Genomic DNA, 15,028 nt, shown 5'->3' with positions numbered 1-15,028 from the left:
TATATATATTTATATATATATATATATATATATATAATTGCACCATAAAGAGGGAAACACAGATAGATAATAATAATAATAATGATAATAATAATAATAATAATAATAATAATAATAATAATAATAATAATAATAATGGATTGCATTTACGTAGCGCTTTTCGAGACCCTCAAAGCGCTTATGTAGATCTCTACAATCTAAGACTTGATAAAAAAATAGAATACATACCTGATATTTACAATGTGAACTGTGCCATCATTAACATGATTTAATGTAGTAATCCATGTAACCTCTTCCTCTTCATTACAGCAAAAAGCATACTGAAACATTAATAGGGAGCTTCATGGGCTTTTTATTTCATTACAGAATATTTGTCTTTCGAGAGCAAAAATGACAAAATATACTTATTCAGACAATACACAATAAATTTAACCTACCTGTAAGATTCCATCGAGGATGAAGAGTTTCATGAAAAAGAAATCACCGTTAACAGGTCCTTGGTCCACATATAGTATAGTTCCTTGGGCCACAGTGGTTTGAAATCTCACAGTTATGTTGTTGAGAGTGCTGAGGTCAATACCTGGAAACTCCAGGTATGAACTCCCAAAATAATGAAGGTAGCTTGAATCTAGGACATAAAAAAGAAAGACAGATCAATTGGGAGGAAAAGGTAAAGGACTGAAGTTTCCTGTAAATTCCACTGAGAATCTCGACTGATCCCTGAAAAGAGAATTCAGCTTTTCATTTGGTTCCTCTACAGGGAGGTTTAGTGCATGGAGTAGGATAAAGAAAAGGCCCTTAACAATTTTAAAGATTCAGAATGTGACACCTAAGCAGGGCAAGTGGTTGCGCCACTTCTACTACGGACTTCCTGTTTTTTCTGCCTATGTTGCTTCACGAATGTAGATGCAATCTTTATCCATCAATTGATCTTGGAAATATGGATGGAATACATTAAAAAGAGATGAGAGGACAGTCAAAAAAAGATGCAAAAAGTGAATAATTACTATTTTGAAAGCAGATGAAAAGGCTTTAAGGACTCTTCAAATATTTTCTCTTTCGCTCACTGTACACTCATACTATAAATAGTCTTATTTGCCAAAAAGCTGTGAAGCATGCAAATGGCACTAGATTAGGTGAAAAAGGAGTCTTGGCTGAAATGAACATATTCATACAAGTTTATTACATGCCTCATTTTATAGTGGAATAACTTGGCTTATATCATCCATGAGAATGGGCAATTATGGGGTATTTCAGTAAAAGTTCCACTGCCCGCAAGCTTATTGGGGGTAGTGACGCTGACAACTTTAAAAGACTGACTGAGACTGCAATTGGAGAAAAGCATTAGGGTGCTCATGCTCAATATATTTCTCATTTGAAGGAAATATTGGAATTTGTTGCAGAAAAGTCAAAGCCGAGAGCCTGTTAAAATGAAAGGCGTTACTGGATGCACCTGTCTCATACTCTATTGGCTCTCATCTTAGTTTAAGAAAAATATTATACATATAAAATTTTAAACCAGAGAAATCAGACACTCCTTTAAAGTTGTTGCAATGATTAATCGGGCAGTTGCAAGTGAGACCTTTATCAATATTTGTTAGACGTCAAGTCCTAATAGGCCAGACCTCCTTTGATCTGACAGCTTGCCCCTTAGGACATTTGGCAAACAAGCTAACCTAAATACCTCCATTTTCTTTCAAGAGAAGTATGGCCAATACCCTGAGGAAAAACACACGATAACATAAAGTAGGAATTATAAGGAACAGACCTACTGCGGTGTGTGAATTAATGAGGATAAATGCATGCAGCAACAATGCGGTGCTGTCTACTGCTTCATTCCTGACAATAGGGTTTGCCAATGCTGATGATGGAAAATTACCCCTCAGAGACAAAGCTATTCATTAATTTTAAAGCCTTGTTTAGTCTGATGTAGTCTTTGATGCAGTCTGAGGCTGCTGCCAGGAGGCAGTATCACGCCTCATTAGCAGTTAGCTTCAGTCTTTTCCTTCAAAGGTCTCCTGTTTTTACCACTACCCTACACTCTCATACCAGATGTTTTTTGGGGTTTTTAATGCGAATGCCTCAAGTAACCAGTCATGCTAAATCTAAATAGTATATGTACACAATGCAAACTATCTTATATTTTCTCACTTTCATATCCTGATAATGCACCACTAGGTTTCTCTTTTTAAAAAAAAACAAAAACCCCACAGTTAACATTACTGCTGACCAAGCAGTTTGCCACTTCTGGGAATATTGGTTGATACAAATCTCTGAGATCAGATTTAATTAGGGCCCGTCTTAATACATGACCATAAAGGAGGTTAGAAAATTGGTATGAGTCATATTTAATGTAACATAGAGTGGTGGAGCGCCATGTTGCAGCACAAAGTGTAGGTGGAAGCCAGACAGGTTAAAGCAGGAGATATTCAACTAGAAAAATATATTTGGAGTAAATGTGAACTTAAGATCACTTAATAGGAGGATAGACTCTGGGCGGTGAGAATTAATTGATATAGACCTAATGTCCCATTTATTTAAAAAAGGCAGGATATAAGTCCTGTTTGGTCCCTGATTTATTGGCTAAAGTAATAGACTGACTGATTGAACTTGTCACAGGACAGAGATATAATACTGCTGAGGATCATTCCAGGACCTCTGCAATTTCAGAGCCCTGAGGGAACAAAAAAGGTCATTGTGTACTTGGGAAAACTGGCTGAAAATATCTTATATTCAATATACCTAATACAAGAAGACTTAACTGAATATATTTACACTGTAGACAATAAATGAATCCTGTAGAGAATAATTCCTAAATATAATGCGTTTTTAAATGTAGTGTCTAATTATATCTGTGTTGTCTGGTTTTAAAAATAACAGATACAATTACACCAATGCACTGCACTGACAGTTACTGTACAGAAGCAGAGGCCATAAACTAGAGTTGAAATGATAAATTCAGACACTGCCTTTTTCATCTTACTGAGCCTTTCCTCCATGAATATTCATAACTCTGCATATCTTGTGAGTGTCAATATGACTCACTGGCAAAGCTGTGTCACTGAATATATCAGAATAGTTATAGGTGTACTTACCATGCACCGTCATCTAAATTACAAACAAACTGAGAAAAAAAAAAACCAACCCAAAAAACAAAACATAAACGCGTGGCACTGAGAACAAATGCATGTGCGTTAAAAGGAAGATTAACAAGTTGACTGCCTCGAGACAGGCACTGCATGTTTGAAGTGATTAACTTTTCACTCATCAAGTTGATTTTGAGGAACTTGAGTAATTTCAGTTTTGCTACATGTGGCAGGAAAAGATAACAGCTTCACCTGTGCTGTAGTGATCACTTCAAGGAAAGTCAACCAAATCGTGGCTTAGCGGCAGTAAGCCTCCCTCCACCAGCAGTGTCCTTTCTAGATTCTCATCAGTTCTCACACTGTAGAGAATAAATACTGTGGAGCTCATCATTGCATGTGGAGCGAGAGGGGGAAAAACATATAAATAAATAAATAAAACCCTGAAGACAATCACCTCATTCTGGGAGGTTTATTCATTTTTTGTTGCTAGTACTGCTTTGAAACTGAACTAAATCAAAATAAAGATGAATATATTTATCTACTGGCAATATTAATAGGTTGTTTAATTTACCGGAAATTCACTATCCACTCTATATTTAAATTCCCATTGATTTCACATATTTGAGAGGTTTGGGGAGTAGCTTTAAGTTTAAAGGAGCACTGTCTGAGTCTATTTCAAGCATCACCAAGGGCACTGCATGTGTTTAGATGGTGACCTAGTTAGATAAACTCGTGAGTTTCTGGGTCCCCTTACTTTAAAACTTATTTACCTTCATTATGCACGTATCGCATGTAAAAGAGGTGGTCGGGTTGGTTTTTTCTCCACCGCTGATTGGTGTTTACATTTAACCCCTTCCAAACTAACGCACGGGACGAGGGCTGGATCAGGTGCGGCAGGGAGGACTCCATTATGTTTGGCCCACAGTGATTTTCAGAGTGCCGCACCGAATTGGTTCAAGCTTGTCTGTGTTCAATAGGTGTGTTTTACAGTTCTGTGAACAGTTTCAAAGGGAGACAGACCTCATCTGTCACAGAGTGACAATCTGCCCAGTGTTCCGAATTCCTCCCCTCACATAGATGACTGAATCCAATACCAACAATATATATCACATTGTGTTCTGTGTTGATCATTTGAGTGTTAAAGGATATAGCCCGAAATAATGATTGGACTTGTTACTCTTTGAAATGACTGTTCTCAAATAAAAATAGAAAGGGTACTTCAGTGGCAAATGCGGAACTAGATTTCAGCAGGATTTATTTTTCCACCACAGCTGCACAAAGTATAACAAGCTCTAAATCAAACCAAATATATCATCGCCTGCTATGTTCCAAAGACTCTAAAAATCACATTTGGAGTGCCAGCTTAGTGGGAGTCTCCCTGCATTAGAAACTGGCAAAGCTTGTGTTTGGTAGGAAGGACAAGGGAAGGATAGATTTGTAATTTGTCAGAAAACCAACCATCAGTACAAATTAATTGCTGTAATGGTTTATCATTTTAAATAATTTAATGTCACTTTTCAAAAGACATAACGTTAATGGAAGTAATAGCATAGTAATGGGAGCTATGACTCGATTGAGAAGTGCTAATTTAAGTTGATACACTGCCATATTTGAGTAGAACTGCCATTAAGATTCCATGCGTAATATCTGAGTCTGTGCATTGAGCTCTAAATATAAAATAATACAATAAAACTCACGATCATATGGAGTTGAGGTTCTTTTTATGAAAAGAGCCACAAGAAAAGTACGTAGAACCAAAAATAAATAAATAAATAAAAATCCTACCATTAGGACCAAAAAGTCAGAAGATTAGAAACCAATTTGAACAGAAGCAAAAAAGGAAACTCTAAATGTTTACACCCTTTCAAGTTGTTCGTTTGACTTTCACAAACAACTAAACTGCATTTGAAGATTATTAGGATACTGCAGCATCCATCTTCATCCATCAGAGCCCAGAGGAGTACTCAGATATTTTACTTTTATTTAAAAAGCAATACGGCAGTGTCAAATTACTTCACTATAAGTAAGGCCTGCAGATAAGATCACATGTAAAAATAAGAAATGAATTAAATGTTCAGCAGCTCCTTCCACTCTACTGAGATAATACGTTTCTACATTGAATCACTTTATTATATACTCACCGGTCACTTTCTTAGCTAGATCTGTTCAACTGCTTGTTAACACAAATAACTAACCAACCAACCATATGGCAGCGCTCAGTGCATTTAGGCATGTATATATGTATAGACGACCTGCTGACGACCCTATTCTGACTGAGCATCAGAATAGGGAAGAAAGGCAATTTTAGTTAAGTCAAATGTGACATGATTATTGATGCCAGATGGGCTTGTATAAGTCAGAAACTGCTGATCTACTGGGATGTTTCTGCCCAATCATCTCTAGGATTTACAGAAAATGGTCCGAAAAAGAAAACACATCCAGTGAGGAATAGTTCTGTATGTGAAAATGACTTGTTGATGCCAGAGGTCAAAGAAAAATGAATAGAAAGATTGCTTCAAGCTGATAGGAAGGTGACAGTAACTCAACCACGGTATGCAGAAAAACATCTCTGAATGCACCTCAACACCTCAAACCTTGAAACAGCAATAGACCACAATGGGTGCTACTCCTGACAGCAAAAAACAGGAAACTGAGGCTGTTATTCCCACTGGCATTGTCCAATTGGACAACAGAAGATTGGAAAAATGTTGCATGGTTTGATAAGTCTCGATTTGGGCTGTGACATTCGGATGGTAGAGTCAGAATTTGCTGTAAACAACATGAAAAAATTTATCCATCCGGTCCTCAACGGTTCAGGCTGGTAGTGTTGTAGTGTAATTTTCACCCCCTTAATACCAACTGAACATTTTTTAAATGTCTCAGACTATCCGAGTATATTCCAGACCATGTCCATCCCTTTCCGATCATAAGTGTGCACATCTGGTATCTTGAAGATGATATTGAGTTCACTGTGCTCAAATGGCCTCGGCAGTCACCAGATCTCAATCCAACAAAGCATCTTTGGGATGTGGTAGATTCACATCAAGGATGAGTAGTTGACAAATCTGCAGCAACTGTGTTATGCTATCATGTGAATATGGAGCAAAATCTCTAAGGAAGGTTTCCAGCACTTTGTTGAAGCCGTGAAGAATGAAGGCAATTCTGAAGGCAGTACCTAATGAAGTGGCTGGTGAGTGTATATGTTAAGAGGTTAAGACTGTTCTGCAGTTTCCACTCACTTGAGTCAGGGTCACATGACAAATGAGAGGGGTTGCGATACGATTAATGGGACAGGAAAGAAGAAAATGCAGCTTTTTTTTTCCTTTTAAATGAATAACAGAATTATACATTTCAGTTTTTAGACTTTCATGTTGTATCCTTAAGGATGAATTTACATGCAGCTATGTGAGGGAAGTATCAACAACTCCTACTATCTAAAACGCATAAGAAACCACTGGCTTGCTCCTTAGCGATGCATTTTTCATAAACTTACTGTGTCTTATGTTTATGTAAAATCTTTATCTGAAAAGTAGCTTGTAATTAGAGCTGTCATATAAATGTAGCAGACTGGAAAACACTTCTCTCTGACATGAGGAGGAGTATTATAAATTCTACATCTTCACTGACTCCCGCCGCCGCATGTCCTCACATGAATGCACAGAGCCGTCCATACCTGTGGACCCCTCAGCTGCTGGTGCCGGGAAGAGTGTCGGCATCGGCACTCTGGGTGTGGAGCCGCGAGTGATGTTCTCGACTGCAGTCGCCAAGGGAACAGGATCCATAACAGGAGGCAGGCAGCTGACCTTGTTGATGCCATCTACACAGGAAAATGCTTCTGGACATGGATTCAGCAGGCAATCATCATAGTTGTGCTCACAGTTACTCCCCTGTGTATGTGGAGATGTGGAGATACTAAGTGGAATGTAATGTTTACAGCCTAAATAATAAAAGACAGTGCTATTATGTAATAAAAACAAGACGGTTTAAACTAAAAACAAATGCTAGTAATAAACCAACAAAGTCAGGTTATTTTATAGGATTCAAGTTGCCCATACAGTGTAGCAGTTACAAAATACATGAAGTGGTGCATTTTTAAAAAGCATTCACTTTTCCTGCATTGAAAATGCAGAGAAAAATGATTAGAGCATAAACAATAAAGAAATCTAAGTGGTAAAAGGATTCAAGAGCTGAAGGTGCAGGATGGTAGCTTTTTAATGGGGGAAAAAAAGAGAAACACCACAACGTATAGAAAGGATAAGGTGGAGAGGCTCACCACAAATCCAGGACGACAGAAACAGGTGTAGCCATAGCCTGGATCATTCTGAATGCATATCCCCTGGTTGCAGGGCTGTGGAAGGCACTCATTAATGTCATCCTCACAGTGAAGGCCTGTCCAACCTGCCAAGAACAAAAGCCCACAGAGTGCCGTGGTGAGCCCAGGCTCTCCCACTTCCACCCTCTGAAGTGAATATCAATCAGATTCTCTTACATTGATTTGCTTCTTTTTGGGTTCACACACATACATAGACAAGAAAAGGCTTTCACTAAAGAGTAAGATGCCACATACATTTTAATGAGCCAAGGCAGTATCGTCTTTTTATCACTGTCTTTTTCAGTACTGTATGACTACAAATTTCTCCCTGGAGAAAAAGGAGATGACTTTTGAATGGCTTTGAGGTACAGAAACTATGTAGGCAGTAGGGTAACCTTAAGTGGCAGTTTGTGCAGTCTCTTTTAATCAAATATGTGCATTTTAGAAGTATTAAGGTAGTTTTCATGTAGTAAACTGGACTCTAGCACCTATCAGAAAAAAAGGCTTTTAGCTTTTAGTTCACTTTAAAACATGACGTCTTATTTAAGGCTGTAGTTTAGTAATCTTGCTCATGAGCTACAAAGGTTGCCTGCAAAAGGTCTTACAAAAGGGAAAAAAAACTGCTTTGGTTGCCTCATTTAAAAAAAAAAAAGATTTGAGAAATTCACAGGATATCTGAGTGACTCACCTGGCCTGCAGTGGCAGATGTAGCTATTAATAAGATCTTGGCAAACTGCTCCGTTGTGGCAGGGAGCTGAGCAACATTCGTTAACATCCACTTCACAGAAATCCCCCGTGAAACCTGGTGGACAGCTAAGAAAACATCATACTTTAAAACCTGTGAGGCTGTCTCACAGTGCTGTCACTTCCTGCTTGTGGGTTTGACACGCTGTATCCTAGAACTGCTTTTGTTATTACTTATCAAACTTTTTCAAAATTTTACAGTTTTGAACAGAAAAATACAACTTTGTGCATTTCAGTGAAACAGAAATAAACCAAACTACTATTGTACTCATCATAGTAATAACCAAAGCCCTATATAGAACGAATCACCCCATTTCCAGCATATTAGACGGCCCATTATGCTGGAAATGAGCATAATAGGGCTGCTTTAAGAAGCACACTCCTGACTACCAAAGATGCTGTTTATAGTTAGATGAAATCAACCCGGACTTTCCACAAGTATTCATTAATTTCTTATATAAACCCAGAAGCTCACTGTGACAGAGGAGACCCTTTGCCAGCACCGAGATGTTGATTAATAACAATTTATTCCACAATAATAAAAGGGAAACAGTAAAAAAGAATGACAATATTTCGCACTAGAAGTCTGCAACACACTCACATCCTGATACAGCTGGTTTTAGCTAAGTGGGTCTGTTTAGGGAGTTTTAGCAAATCTAATGTTTGTCAGCATTTGGTGGCCCCCGAGCAGTCGGGGGGCCCAAAAACAGATGAGTGAGATTTCTGCTCACAAGCTGCTTATATAACAGAATTACAGGGGCAAAACAGGAGGAAAAAAGATTTACGATGTACCCCTTGATCGGGATCTCCACCAAAATGTAATAGGTTGTTCATTTGGTCCTCAAAATTGCTTCACTGCACCACTCCTAAAACTCCACCATAACCACTGTGTGTAATGGCTGCACATCATAGTATTTGTTTAGATTCATTGATCTGATATGTCAGTCTCTGGTGATAATAATAATAAAATAATCCCCTCTCCCATGGAAACAAGTTAGAGTGAATGTCAGTTGTGAGGAAGTGTACGAAGTGGACAGGCTTGTATGATGTCAGCCAAGTAATCCCGCTACAAAAACATAACCTTGGTCGAGGTAAGCTTGGTTCCTAAAGAATCCAAAACACTCGCTGCAGTGCATAACATCCACAGATACTCAAAGTGAAAATATGAAGGTGTGGTAGTTGTTTGACTTGGCTAATTACACAGGATAAGCTACACCTCAAGCAAAGACGGGTAACATTCAATTCTGCGGCTGTCATCTCTACTTGCTTTAAGATTTGTACAAGAGCAGTCATTTTCCAGATGAACAATGAGCTAGATCGTGCATCAAAGCTACCCCGGGCCAAGGAAGCCCAAGGTCTGCTGACTCGCATGGATTCCCAATTCACAGTCGCCACACCTCAAACCCACTCAACATCTCTGGGAAAAAATTTGATAACAGAAAATGTTATGCATCCACTGAAAACTGTTTCAGTGGATGCTAACAAGTGTATGTTGTGTTTACGAGGCTCTTCTGTTACAAACTGCTGTCTATAAAGCCCAGTCCATGTAATCATGTAACAGTAGAAAATGGGCAAACGGTTTAATGCGTGACCTCTTGGATGACCATCATTACAGAGAGAATGGAGTGGTTTTGAAGCCCATTTCCTGAGCAGGTGAACAAGTGATGCTTACCACTTTGCACATAGCATGCAAATATAACAACCCTCTGTAATAGAGGTACTTTGGACAAAAAAATATTGCATGACTGATTTAATATTTAAGCCCATCATTCAGTGTATTAGCCTAATCAAGGCCTTTGTATTCAAGTGGAAACCCCCACCCCAACCCTAGATAAAAACAAAATACGCTTGGAAATGCACTAACAACTGTAGCAAATCCACATGCTAACTTTGGAAGTGACAATTATACAACTAAAAGTCGCAGATAGAGTTACTTTTGTGGCTGATTTTATTGAATATTTGCAGGGGTTTCCCTTTCAGACGAACACTTTTTGTTTCTAATACTTTTGTGATATAGTAAGTTTTAACTCATTTTAAATGCCGTGGGGAGGTGTTCTCAGAAATACACCTGTGGATGGCTTAAAGCTGTGAATGTGGTGGTAAAACATTGGAGCTTTAAGCTCTAAATCCTATGACTTTCCAAAACATTGACTGTGGAAGACTCAAATTAACTTGCTCAGGTGGGCAAATTAGCATTAGTACGCAACAGCAAAACTGCTTAGATTGGAGTGTAATGTTCTGCAGGTGAAATTAGCGGATCAAAAAAACCCGACCCAAGAAGTCATCTGCAAACCAAAATCTTACTATGTAGGCAAATTTTTCATGTTTCTCTTCTGAAGCAGTCTGGCAATTCAGATCAATGAGGGGCAGCCGCAATAGAATCATTCTATTTTTGATGTCCATCCCTGGCAATTATCCACTGCTTCTGACACCATTGCCTCTTGACACTCCAGAGAAATTTACACTCCTAATGACGAGCACCACAGTCAAATCAGACACAAAACAAGACACTCTTATTGCCGGCATTAAATTTAGTGCAATTTGCAGTAAACTGCATGCCATAAACTTTAATGAATCATGTTTGTGTGAGTCTTTTAAATACTTTCCTTCCAAATTGTTGTGGAGCTCTTACAAATATTGTCACAGCATCTGTTGAGTAAATCCCGACACGAGCTTTTTAACACCAAAAGAAGGCCTTGGCTGGAACAGACAATTATTAAATCTGGTTCATGAAATGTTTTTTTTAAACAGACAGCTCTGACCTGCATAAGCCTACGGGTATTGAAATGCAAAATACTTTCATGTGGTAATTGTTTAAGGTGGTGAAATGCACAGGATAAGCTACACCTTGAGCAAAGAGAGGTACAGTCCTTTTCGCAGATGCCTTTCCTACCAGTTTAAGGTCAGATGGCGATGCATCAGAGTTTCTCATTTCTTTGACTTTAATATTTACCCGCAGCTTCACACAACATTCAGGAAAAAAGACGCTGCACACATTAACACATTTATGTCATTAACACATGGATTTGGCTAGGAATAATATTTCATGTTATTCTGCACACCCACAGGTCAGCTGTACAGTTCTATACAGCAGACGTGTTCGTAATAAAGCAGCCTGGCTCTGCATAAGTAGAAGTGGGTGTACAGACAAACTTTGCCCTTAGTGTGCACATTTATCTGTGAATGCACGATATGCATTGCCTCCTTGCAACATATATGCAAATAAACCTTAAATGAAGGGAGCGTCGTAAAAACTGCTGCGGCGAGGCATTTTGCAGTTCAGCACCTCAATATAACGCTCAGAAAGTGCGGCAACATATGTGGAGTTGTGGTTGTCATTGTCACATAAATCATGACAGCGAGCATATAGCAGCACATCAGCGAAAGGTTAGACAATGTAATTAACTGCGAGGCATTCAGGGAGCGGCTGTGTCAAATCGGCACACTCTTACTACATACACCTTGTATTCAGATACACTTCATCACTCCAGGGATGACATGCCTGCAATTAAAAAGTAATGATTCATTTTCTACCGCTGCACTGTGAGGCAGAACAGATGTAATGCAGCGCTATTATTCTGAGACAAGATACTTTTAATTTTTTTTTATTTTTTCACAGATCAGCAAAATCTTGATGCTGATGTATACAGTCAGAAATGTAATTTAATATTTTGAGATATTTAACCTGCCCACTGTCCATGAGCGGTTCAATAAGCTCCATTCCCTTAAGCTTTCTGGTGCGCTAGTTAGCCAGAGACACTAATGATTGAAGGTAACATTAGAGTATGTAAACACACAGTCCAATACTCCTTTCAGTAGCGCCACACACAAATCATCAGAGAAATTCAAAGCTCGCCAGGGCTGTCACGCTTTGATATGGTTGTATAGCTATAATAAGGTCAAGTGCAATTCACTCGAGGGGGTTAGCAAATGGTCGATTACAATCTGGGTACGGTGGTTTTAGATGTCAGTTTAAAAGCAATGCATGTGAAACATTCAGTTGGGTAAAGCTGCTGCACATTCAACTTTCAATAACTCCATCCAAGGACGACCTTTCAACGTCATTTTATCAAACACTTCAAAATAAATAAATAAATAAATAAATAAATAGTGACCAAGCTCACCTGCATGTAAAGTTTGATCCTTCACCATCACTGCAGGTGGCTCCGTTAAAACACAACGAGACATTAAAAGTAGCGCCTTCGCAAACATCTATATCCTCCTCGCAGGTTTTCCCCGTGTAGCCGACCTGACAGAAGCACGCATATTTATCGATGAGATCGACACACGAGCCTCCATTCAGACAGGGACTGCTGGCACATTCCTGTCAATGAGAAAATACCAAAGATTCACATGAACGAGACACTGTGGCAGGAAGAGCTTTTTAAAAAGATGCAACCATAAAATACATGTTTGTCGATGTAAAGCTCATAAGGGGTGATTAAATAATGAAAAAAAAAACCTTTTGATTAAGAATGAATTGTTAGTAGTTAAAATGCAGATGATCAGATTATTGATTCAGCAGAGACCTTGGTAGCAACTCAATGTTTTATCGCTACGGTCCGGCACAAAGCTGTGGTTTAGATCAATTAGGCATTAGACTAAGCAATTCCTTTTTATCGGGTATTTGCACAATGCTTACATGATCGCGGTAGTTCAATTCACTTATCTTGTAGGAATGTCAATAAAGTTAAAGATACCGAAGGCCACACCGAAGGCTACAACGCACAGCTGCTTTATTAATTACACTCAACTCACATCGACGTTCGTTTCACATCTGCTGCCGGTCCATCCAGATTCACAAAGACAGGTGTATGAATATATTCCATCGTCACAGCTGAGAGAGCCACAACAGACAGGGTCAGAATTGATTCATCAAAATTATACTAGCGTGCAAAGTGAACTAAAAAGTAGGGCTGGGCGATATGACCCAAAATTCATATCTCGATATTTTTTAGCTGCATGGCGATATAAGATATATATCTCAATTTTTTTTTTAAAAAAGCCATAAGTTAAGAACAAAAAGAGAGTTCTTAGTCACACTGTGTCCCAGATGTCACACGGGCATTTTCTTTACATACAGCGTAGATGTACATGAAGAAATTACTCATAAATAAATTATCAGCATTTATTAAATAATCATGGTCCATAAATAAAAGAAAACAATGTTGTTTTTGTGCATAACAAAAAGCTCACAATTGTGCAGTCAAAATGTAAACTAATAGAAGCTGAGCATAATAACAAAGAGACAGATTTCACAGCTGCACCACGTCTCTGAACAGGTGCCATTTGTGGTCCTTATACACACACAGTACGGTAATATTACGTTGAAGCACAGTACGTATCACTCCGCGAGGCGGCTCCATCAAGCCGTGCAGCTCCGTAGCTTAGCAAAGTCATATTAAAACATTTTTTGACAGATTGCTGAGCGCTGTGCACCACATAAAATCGGTTCGCGGTCAGTAAGCACAACCAGAATTCATACATAAGGTGCACTGTCGAGTTTTGAGAAAATGAAAGGATTTTAGGCCGTGCAGCACCTCTGGGCTGCATGTCGTTAGCGCGGTTAGCTCGCTAACACGTTGACGCCGTCCAGCCCCACGCACGGGGCGATCCGCGGTAACTCGCTAACGGAGATTTTCCACTTTCATCTTGTCATTGCCTGCAGGTGAAGCTATGGGGGAGGCGGAGTTGTGTTCAGTGAAGGAGAGGCGAGGCCGAGTAACGTTTCGTAGAGACAAAAGTGGACGAAAGAGAGGCAAACCTGCAGCTCCACAAGTATAATTATAACGTAACATAGGCTATATCGATATAAACGATATTGCCACATCTTATATCTCGTATCAAAATATATCGATATTTTTAAAAAACTCGATATATCGCCCAGCCCTACTAAAAAGCATTTATTTGTGGAAGTCTTTTGCAGTATAGTCCATACAGAATCCTTAGAGACGGATGTAATCTTTCTATATGAATTAGTAATTCACCTTCAAAAGAATTAATGACTATAATTTAGACACCACTGAGACAACCTGTAAGTGCATTACATTAGCTCTTTACAACATGCGACATATGTCTCCACTCACTGTGCTGGCAAGAGGCGTAATTATAAATAATTCCATGCTACTGCTGCACAATTTGCTGTGTTTCTGTTTTAAATGATGGAGAGAAAATATGTACCTTCCATGAAGGCAAGGCGTTGACATGCATTCATCAATGTTGGCCTCACAGCGGAGCCCTGTGAAGCCACCCGCACACAAGCAGTTGTATCGATTAGGCGCATCAATACATTTTCCACTATTCTGGCATGGGTTTGGAACACACTCATCAATGTCAACTTCACAACGTGGCCCTAAGAAATGAAATATATGTTAGTCAGAATTGTTTTATTAGAAAAACTTATTTTTTAGTTCTTCAGTACTCCAAAAGTTAGACACACACACACACACACACACACACACACACACACACACACACAGAAGCACAATATGCGTCTTTTTTAAAATTGGAAAAGTAAGTTTGATTTTGTCAAGTACTCATGTAATATATCAAATCCTCTGCTGTTTGCCATGTGCTTCTATGGCAGAGAGAGAGTTTATCTACGATATATACAAAAACTTGTCAGGAACAGCTCACCGTTTGCCATTTCAAACTAAAAAAAACGCCATCTTTATACTTTAATGGCAACCGCTGCATTATATTGTCTTTTCAAACTATGTATCCCTTACTGACTATGGTTACCACAACGGACGTATAATTTTAACCTGTCAAACTAAACCTGTTTTAAGTTATTTCCAGATACATCATATAGTATAGATGACATACATGCAAAAGCTCTCCTCACCTTTGTTTTTTGATGAGCATTTACAAGAATAATGGCCGAACA

General features: G+C 38.8%; 1 protein-coding gene across 4 annotated transcripts in view; it reads right to left on the bottom strand.

Moving 5' to 3' along the window:
• The window catches only part of eys (eyes shut homolog), a 183,194-nt gene that overhangs the window by 87,084 nt on the left and 81,082 nt on the right, over positions 1–15,028 (bottom strand). For all 4 annotated transcript variants that reach the window (XM_082557788.1, XM_082557789.1, XM_082557790.1 and 1 more), the window contains 8 exons: positions 14,323–14,494; positions 12,901–12,979; positions 12,267–12,466; positions 8,087–8,211; positions 7,360–7,484; positions 6,760–6,973; positions 438–628; positions 229–320 (listed from right to left, as the gene is read on the bottom strand). In XM_082557788.1, coding sequence (XP_082413914.1) covers positions 229–320; positions 438–628; positions 6,760–6,973; positions 7,360–7,484; positions 8,087–8,211; positions 12,267–12,466; positions 12,901–12,979; positions 14,323–14,494 — 1,198 coding nt within the window. The remainder of the gene's footprint in view (positions 1–228; positions 321–437; positions 629–6,759; positions 6,974–7,359; positions 7,485–8,086; positions 8,212–12,266; positions 12,467–12,900; positions 12,980–14,322; positions 14,495–15,028) is intronic.

The sequence above is a fragment of the Aulonocara stuartgranti genome, assembly GCF_965226115.1.
Source record: "Aulonocara stuartgranti genome assembly, chromosome: 13".
NCBI classification, from domain to species: domain Eukaryota; kingdom Metazoa; phylum Chordata; class Actinopteri; order Cichliformes; family Cichlidae; genus Aulonocara; species Aulonocara stuartgranti.
This window is presented reverse-complemented; position numbering and strand designations above follow the sequence as displayed.